Here is an 8,650-nt window from a genome sequence, read left to right as displayed (position 1 = left end):
CAACCAACTGTCTGAACAAAACTTTAATAGGTAGCCCAAAAATTAAAAACCAGAACTCACACACGTCCAAATCCAATTAAACCAAGCCCATTTATTAAACACAAACCCATACAATAAGCCCACGTGAAACCCATCAAAAACTCAATCTGGTATAGCTAGTAAAATAATTGGCAAACTTGTAATTTACTGAGGTGTACTGCTCTTTCACTACTTATTTACTATTTTAATTTTTTTTAATTTTTTTTAAATATTTTTTTAATATCCTTAATCACTAAAATAAAATTAAAAGTATATATAATTTTATTAATACTCACTTTTTTAATTATTAAATAAAATTAAAAATTAAATAAATTAAATAAAAATAATAATAGATAGATAATAATACTGCAGTAAGCACATCATAATTCATTTACTAATACTAACTAAACCTAAAAGCAACTCACGTGTTAACATATTTCTAAAGCTAGAAAGCTGCCGCTTACCCAAGAAGAAACATCAAAACAGAGACACCAAGCGGCAGAGAAGAACACAACGGAACTGGTTTGTGATGGCTAGCGTGCGACATGGAGTGGCACTCGGTAAGCTTGCTGCATCTCCTTCCTCTATTTTCCTTGCTTAAAAACAGAAGTCGTTGGTTGGCTGAGGGAGTTGCCGTAAGGTTGGAAACATGATGGAAGACTTGACGTTGGGGAGAGATACACCGTGCGACTGAGCTAGTGGGGATCGGCGTGGATGTTGGGTTCTGAGAGAGACGAGAGGCTTATGGAGTAGACGGCGGAACCTTCTGTGTTGCCCCGAGGTTTCCGGCAATGGAGTTTACGGCTGTCTTGCGTTCGAGCAGGTGAGTTCTCTTTCGGTGGTCCTTCGGCGTTGAAAGGCGGACGGACAGGGAGCTCACGGTGGAAGGCTAAAATCCTCTGTTTCGGAGCTTGCAAACAGGGGTCTTTGTGCGAACTGGACCGTGCGTCTGAGCTGCTTTCACGGCGGTTCATATTGGAGGGAGAAGCTGTTGGCGGTGGTCCGTGTGCTGGGAAGGCTGGGGCTCTTCTTCTCCATCTAATCCGACGGTGGCTGGTGCAAGGCAGCGTTAGGCGGCAACGTACATAGGGGATGGCGGTTCCCTATGGTGGTGGCTGGAAATTAGGGGCGTCTCGGTTAAGAGAGAGAGAGACAAAGTTGGTTTGCTGTGGTTTTTAGGAGATCTTGATTCTGTGAAACTTGCCGACATGAAGGAGGGAATTAGAGGAGTGTAAATACAGTGTGTAAGTCGGAAAAATCTGAAATCTTCAAGGCGAAGAAAGCGGCTGAAGACCGACATTGAAAAATTGGCTGAAGGCGGTTATGAAATAGGAAACCATTCAGGTAGGAAATCACAGTGGCGAAGAAAGTCGTGTATGTGCATGCGCAGGTAGTTTGGATATGTATTTGGGCTTGTAATAAATTTCTTGGGCTTCATGTCGATTAATAAACCCACTGTCTATAAATATTAATCGGACTATCAGCCCAAATATTAAGTCCAATAAAAAAATTTCTAACCCACCATAATAAATTTTGTGCACGTGATTATCCAAATTATTATTGGGCTTTTCTATATGGCCATAAATATAATTTAGTTCTAATAAAATTATATTGGGCCGAATGTAGTATTTTTTTTTTCCAGCCAACATATTGCGCAAACTTCTACTTCTGGTATCAAATGGTGCAGCAGGCGACATAAACTCCATCATGGAGTAAAAAGGAAAAAATGGAAATAAAAACCAGACAAACTAGGTAACTTTACTGTCCTGATCTGCTTTATCAAGCAACAATTTTGCAGCCATTGGATGCATGACTCACTCTTGCGTGTAAGTTTTCGGTTCTTGGGGATGCTCCTTGATCACTTCCAATTGTTCTCTTACTCATGTTTGTTCGTTGCACTAACCGAACAAGCGCTTGAACCACTTCTGACATAGGTGGTCAGAACTCAAGCTCCGGCTGGACGCACAGAGTTACAACATCAGAAAACCAGGAGAGAGATTTAATTGGGTAGAGCCCTTCAAGCGCTGGATCAACCATTTTTCCAAGGGCATCAATATCATGGAGCTGAGGTGTAGCCCATCTAACCAAGGATTGCTCAGATCTTGGCCTTGTGCTATCAAATGGTTTACGCCCTCTAAGAAGTTCTAACGTTACCACCCCAAAACTGTAGACATCACTCTTAAGAGTATATTGGCCAGACATAGCAACTTCAGGTGCACTGTATCCAGACCCTGCATTTGGGATATGGCTTGCCAGGCCACAGTCTGACAGGTGAGGATTCAGTTCTGCATCTCTTGACACGAGAGTTCAATGGTTTGCTTTAATCATCAGGTAGACGCAGGAAGTCGCGAAGTGAGCCACTTTTATGGAATTCATAAACTTGTTGGTGCTGCCCATGTTCTGAACAATGACCAACTAGCTCTGTTACATTTTGATGATGCAACTGTGAGATGTTTGAAACCATCTCTGGGAATTCTTCAGAAAATTCATATGGAAGGGCAGATGAATCTATTTTCTTCACAGCAAGAACCTTGTTCTCAAATCGAGCTCGATAAACACGTCCAAAAGACCCCTCCCCGAGAAGATTTTCTAGACGAAAGCTGTCAGTAGCCATCTGCAGGTCTGCTATCGAATATGATGTCACATTTATAACAGCTGTATTAGCTTTCTTGGCAACAGTGGGCTTCATCCTCATCAAATGATTAGCGACGATCAATGGGCGGGGGTCTAAGATTTATTGAGGCAGTAGTATCAAAAGAATGTGTCTTGATTATGGATGAAGTTTGTATCGACTTCATTTCTTGAACTTCATTTGAAGCAAGAAGGGAGAAGGGCTGATTATCAAGCTTTTCAATATCTAACAATGACCTCTTGGATCTTCTCTTAATTAAAAAGAATGCAACTATTGCCCCCACCACCAAGATGGATATCACTATTCCTGCTATTGCACCACCCCCTATTCCCGACTTATTGCCACCACCCGCACCATCTGATGGGCTGTTATTGCTGCCAGATTTGTGATCAGGATTTTTGCTGGCTGATGGTGTACAAGGTGGAGGTGGAGGTGGAGGTGCAGACCCTGAATTCCATGAGTTGCCATCCTTGAGCAGATTAATGTTTTTCAACTGATCAGGAATCCAGCCATTGAAACGGTTGTTTTCAACATTCAGAATCTTCAGGGGAAGAACAGTAAGGACATTAATGGTGCCTACAAACTGGTTGTTTTGCAAATACATTGAGCTCCTACTTGAGAGGGAGCTAAAAGTCCCTGGAAGGTTGCCCGACAGAGAATTGAATGAGAGATCTATTGTGGACGGAGAAGAAAGTTTCCCAAACATGTCAACCAGTTGGTCCTGTAGCTGATTGTGACTGACGTCAAGAGAAACCATTTGAGAAATGGAATAAGGGAGACCTCCATTAAAGTAATTAGAAGCAAGATTTAGGCGCGTCATATTTGGAGGAAGTGAATAAGGTATCCCGCCTCCAAGATTATTGTTGTTCATGTCTAGGTTGGTTAACAATGTCAAACTTGAGAGCTGGTACCCCATTGATCCAGAACGTCCAAGCCCAGATAATTTAATGTCAGTTACTCGATTGCCTGAACAAGTAACGCCTCTCCATGACTGCCCACATGGATCATCACCAGTTGAACTCCACTAGGTTAGCTGAGATGGTGAATTTAAACTACTATACATACCCCTTAGAACTGCAGCGTCTGCTGGATCTGTGGCAGCATTAATGGAACTGGGCCTCCATCCCAAAATGCAGATCCTGAAGACCACCACAACCAGCCCCCTCCAGCTCTCCGAGATCTCTTCTCTGAATCTCTCAGTCACACACTCTGAGCTCAGAATTTCCCAACCCAGATTTTCTTTCCTCCCTCTTTTTTTTCTGCCCTTTATTTTTTTCAGATTGTACTTTGTAATCCCTACATTTGCAGCCAATGCCAGCAACAAGAATAGTACTTGTGTGTAAATAGCTAGTAGTCAAACTCGGTCAGAATCAAAACACAATAAATAAAACAAAAAAAGAACTTCATGGACACTTGAAAGATTACATACATATATGCAAGTTAATTGGAGGCGTAAACAAAATTTTACCATCCTGCACTTGGTAATTGGTATCTTGTAATTTTATTGATGTCATCCTAAATGAGCAAAGGAAAGAACAAGCTATTCTTGCCTTAGATGGGACAACAAAAAGGTGTTAAAAACCTTTGAGATTGGAAACAGCGAGAAAGGGCAATTCTCTCCTTCTTGGTGCTGTTTTACTAGCTCTAATCATATGACAATTAGAAAGATATAGCAACCAATCATCATGAGTCATGATCACTTCATTTCACAGCACCAAGCTTAATACCCAAGCTCGAGTCCAAAAGTGTCTGAAGGCAGGAGCAAAGTATCAGAACACTCAAAAGCACAGGAAGCTTCAGTTTTTAGTGTCCCAAGTGAGACACAGCACCCTGAGCACACGAACAGCGGTGGAACAGCCTCACTGTCCTCAATGCCACAGCAGCGAGTGTGCTGCCACACCTCACAAATGTCGCAGGCCACCATCCTCTCTCCATCATCATCTCGAGCCCCACATTCGCATCTCACCATCCAAGTGTCAGCCCCACTTTGGTATCTCAAACGATTCTCCAAATCTATCCCTCTCCCTCTCACACACAGTTCCACACCCGACTCTACCGCTCCAAACAGCACTTCCTCGTCCTCCAATTCCTCCAGCTCTTTTATCTCTATCACCAAAAATCCTTCAGTTATACAGTACGTGTCCCTCAATGCACTCTCCACCGCTTGCTTCAACTCTCCAACTGTTGCATGCAGTGGAACTACAACGATTTCCCCAGGTGGAAACTTCCCATTTAATTCAGTTTCTATATCGTAAAAACTTGGCAGCAGTCGGCAAATAAATCTCAGATACTGATCTGCTTCATCAGTAAATGGCCACTCCTTCACAAAATGCTTGCTGTCCAGAACTATCCGAGTTGCTAATTCGACCAAATTTAACTTTTTGTAATCCAGTAGTAGGTTTTTATATACAGCAACCAAATCACTATATACATCAAAGCCTGGAACTAGAGTCGATGCTGGAAGGGGCTTTGGAAGTAATTCTATCTCTGGATCAGAGATGGTAGCCTCATTTCCGTGCTCATTGATTGAGTATTCCAAAATCCGAGTTGTTGGGTTAACAGTACGACACACAATGTGATTTCCCACAACAACATTGTTCATTGATTTTAGCACATAATCCAGCAGACCAGTGTCACCAATGTGAAGCCGAGCTGCATCTCTCAGATCTTGCCTAGTCATCCCACCATGGCAGAATTTGCCTTCTTTCTTCACTTTTAATGCATTTACAATCACTTCTGCTGCATATTCTAGTCTCCTTGCAGGCCATCTGCTATCCATATTGGCAAGTGCAGTGAAACTTCTATACTTCATTGATTTTTCCTTCACCAAAGGCTTGTTCCGGATTGAAGGTTTTGAATTGGAAGTTGGAGGAGCAGCAGCAGGTTTGTTTATTTGTAGAGGTGCACGAGACTTAATTGTCAGCATAAACCTCAGAAGATCTTTGATTGTTACCAGCTGGGTTTCACTCATATATCTGTAGTGAAGAATTAGTTGCTTGATTTCTCTGCGTTTTTCCATGGTACTAAAATCTTGGATGATCTTGTCAAGTTCCAATGAGCTAAGAACTTCAATGGCTCTATCATAATTGTGCTCTGCCACTCCAAAGCTTCCTCGGCAGAATCTGTACCCCCATCTACCGAACCAAGAGTGTCCATAAGCAACACCATAGAGTAACCTAAGATCCATCAACCTCTTCTTTGACAGATCCTCAACTGTGATTTTTCTGCAAGAGAATAAATAAACCGCCTCAAATTCAGAGTCTTTAACAATTATAAATGCAAAACAAACAGATGACCATGGTGCTTTTGGTTACCGTGTTCCAAGATTTGTGCAAAGTCGGTCCCACAAATCCATGATTTCTCTGCCACACAGATACTTAGAACCTCCTTCAATTCCATTAATGCAGAGCAAATGACCAAACCCATTGCAGTGTATCAGACCATGCAACAGATGGTTCTGGAGATCAATGAGGTCATTATCCAGAGGCTTATTCCAATCTTCATCCGCTGGAATTATCAAATGATACTTTCGTTTCGATACAAAATGATTACTCCAACCTGAAGAACAAATCCAAGTGAGACTCAGAAGCTCTAATTCTTACATCATCATGAAAACAACCTAATTAGTATTTTCAGGTTCTTTTCTCAGGCAATAAAAAGGACTCTTCCAAACAAAGGAACAAAAAGAAACAGAACGATGACTCATTAGCCGAAAATTTCTTATGTCCAAAACCAAAACACCGAATTATTTGGTATGGGACCCAATCCGATTCGTTCAACCGAATTACTATAAGAAAACCCCAAGAAAGTGGCAAAGGAACAGCTAAAAGGAAAACAGTTCCCAAGACCAAAACCCCAAAGCATATTTGAAGAGATAAGCTCTCCAACATTCTGCCGTGATCCTCTCTCCCATGATTTTCTTCCATGTTAGCTATACATAGTTGTTGATCACTCTTGTAATCTCTATTTAAGATGAATACAATATCAAAGAACAAGCAGGTTAGCTTTTCTATATGGTATCAGCGCCCCCAAAGGTACCAACAATGGAGTCTTCTACCTCTTCGATCCCACCTGTGTCCACTTCTCATTCTCATAATATTACAGAAACTATCTGAGAAAATAAAGAGAAAAATTCATCTGTTGCAGAAAATGATCAAGCCTAACCTGCGCATCGACAGTGATCACAGTAGGGCGACCTCGGAGAGCACTTGACGTCCTCTTCAAAGGTGTAGAGAGGGACAACGAATTTCCTGGTCTCGTGCACGAGGAGGGTACACCAGGTGGGCATGGCGTGGATGTCGTTTTCATGATGCTCGGCGCATTCTTGAAGAAAGAGCCGGATATTGTCGCGGAACGCGCCCTTGGGGTCGATGGGGCAACCAGCACCTCCGAAGTTATGAAACCCGTAAAGCTTTGGCCTACGCTTCCTCTTCTTGCAGGCCTCAAGAATTGAGATCGACATGGCTTCCAAAGCTAATAGGCGTCGATCCTTTCTCAAGCAAGACTTCGTTTCTTGAATCGCTCTTGTGAAGGATACAAGTAAAACCGATCTCACACACAGAGAGAGAGAGAGAGAGAGAGCGAGAGACTCTCTGTTCACTGTTCTAAGTCTTAACTAAGTAAAATCGGTTTGGAAGGTTTGAAGGCTCTGCTTATATACGTATGTTTGTTACAGAGGTTCTCTTTCTTTTCTCTTCTGTGCTCCAGTTCCTGCACATTCGCCCGGAAATACCCCCCCTTTGGAGATTAATTTGCGATGCCACAATGAGCGTTCGAGGAGGGAAGGGGGCATCGTAGTCATTTGGTGCTTTCACTTTCAATTCTGAGCCATCTAACGGCTCTCTTCAGTTGAGCTTCAACGGCAAGAGGTAGTTAAGAGAAGCGGCAAAATTGAAGCCCATATAGTGGATATAGATATTTCTCTCGCACGTGGATGCGAAAGTTGAGAAACTAACACGTGTGAGCTCACGTTACTATAGTTAAAAGCAGTTATTATTTTGTCTGTGGCTGGCCTTGACTAATTTACATGTAGGCTAATTACGCAAATCAAACGCGGATTAAAATCCGATACATCAATTAATATAATTAAAATTAAAAATATTATTATTAAAAATATAATACTATATTATTATTTTGGCTAATATAAGGTGAGGTTATGATTTGAATGATTTTAAATTTATAAAAAACATATACTTTTAATTAAATTTTAGATATCATTTTGATAAATCAATATTATTAGAGTAATGTTATATATCATATTTTTTATTATCAAGAAATGAGGAATCACAGTCCCACTCGATAAATAAAGAAAACTATGAAGCATAGTGTGGATGCATATCGACAGTGAGATAATATAACATAAAATATTTATAAATAGTAATAAAATAATTTGAGTTATGATATTTTATGAGATTTTAAAAAAAATATTAAAAAAGTGGAATAAATATATTAAAATTAAAATATTGTTTGAATATAATTTTTTTAACATTATTTTTGTTTTATAATATTAAAAAATTAATTTTTTATTTTTATGTTTTGTTTAGAAATTTGAAAAAATAGTAATTATTAGTTAATAATTAATTAAAAAATTAAGGTTGGGGTGTGTTTGAGTTTGATAATCCCCACGTCTTCGTCCAAGGGTAGCTTCGTATTCATTTCAAAAAAAAAAAAAAAGGGTAACTTCGTAGTAGTCAGGGTTCAGTGCTGCTTTCTCTTGGGGCATCATATGTGTGGGACCAGGGTTTAGGAGTCAAATTGTGCAGGCTTGACATTTCACGGCTTGACTTGATCACCACGGTAATAGTCCTGAAGTTTGAACTATATATTCTCCACTTCTGTGCAATATAAATTATAATCAAGTTCATGAGCATAACCTGCAATTACTACCAATTGATCATCAAAGCTGCAGAAGCCATGAAAATAATCAGCCAGGCCGCAATTATATGCTCCTCTCTTCCCTTTTTGGGTTGTGTTCTGGGTACTCTTTTTGACCTTCTTTCG

General features: G+C 40.5%; 1 protein-coding gene and 1 pseudogene across 1 annotated transcript; both read right to left on the bottom strand.

The window, feature by feature from the left end:
- Positions 1-1,714: 1,714 nt before the first annotated feature.
- On the bottom strand, positions 1,715-3,968 carry LOC122303155 (annotated as a pseudogene).
- Positions 3,969-4,123: 155 nt separating this feature from the next.
- LOC122303156 (PHD finger protein MALE MEIOCYTE DEATH 1) lies at positions 4,124-7,239 on the bottom strand. The gene is made up of 3 exons (XM_043114782.1): positions 6,815-7,239; positions 5,965-6,208; positions 4,124-5,874 (listed from the first exon to the last, which is right to left on the bottom strand). The coding sequence occupies exons 1-3, from the start codon at positions 7,110-7,112 to the stop codon at positions 4,371-4,373; spliced, it is 2,046 nt and encodes a 681-aa protein (XP_042970716.1). The 5' UTR covers positions 7,113-7,239; the 3' UTR covers positions 4,124-4,370.
- Between the last annotated feature and the right edge of the window lie 1,411 nt (positions 7,240-8,650).

The sequence above is a fragment of the Carya illinoinensis genome, chromosome 3 (genome assembly GCF_018687715.1).
Source record: "Carya illinoinensis cultivar Pawnee chromosome 3, C.illinoinensisPawnee_v1, whole genome shotgun sequence".
In the NCBI taxonomy this organism is placed as follows: Eukaryota; Viridiplantae; Streptophyta; class Magnoliopsida; order Fagales; family Juglandaceae; genus Carya; species Carya illinoinensis.
Note: the sequence above shows the minus strand (reverse complement) of the source record. Positions and strands in the feature narration are given on the sequence as shown.

Coding starts and splice junctions, on each gene's coding strand:
- LOC122303156 (XM_043114782.1), bottom strand. CDS start 7,112: ATGTCGATCTCAATTCTTGAGGCCTGCAAGAAGAGGAAGCGTAGGCCA. Junction 6,209..6,814: donor TGATCACTGTCGATGCGCAG/GTTAGGCTTGAT, acceptor TTTGTTCTTCAG/GTTGGAGTAATCATTTTGTA. Junction 5,875..5,964: donor TGCACAAATCTTGGAACACG/GTAACCAAAAGC, acceptor ATTCTCTTGCAG/AAAAATCACAGTTGAGGATC.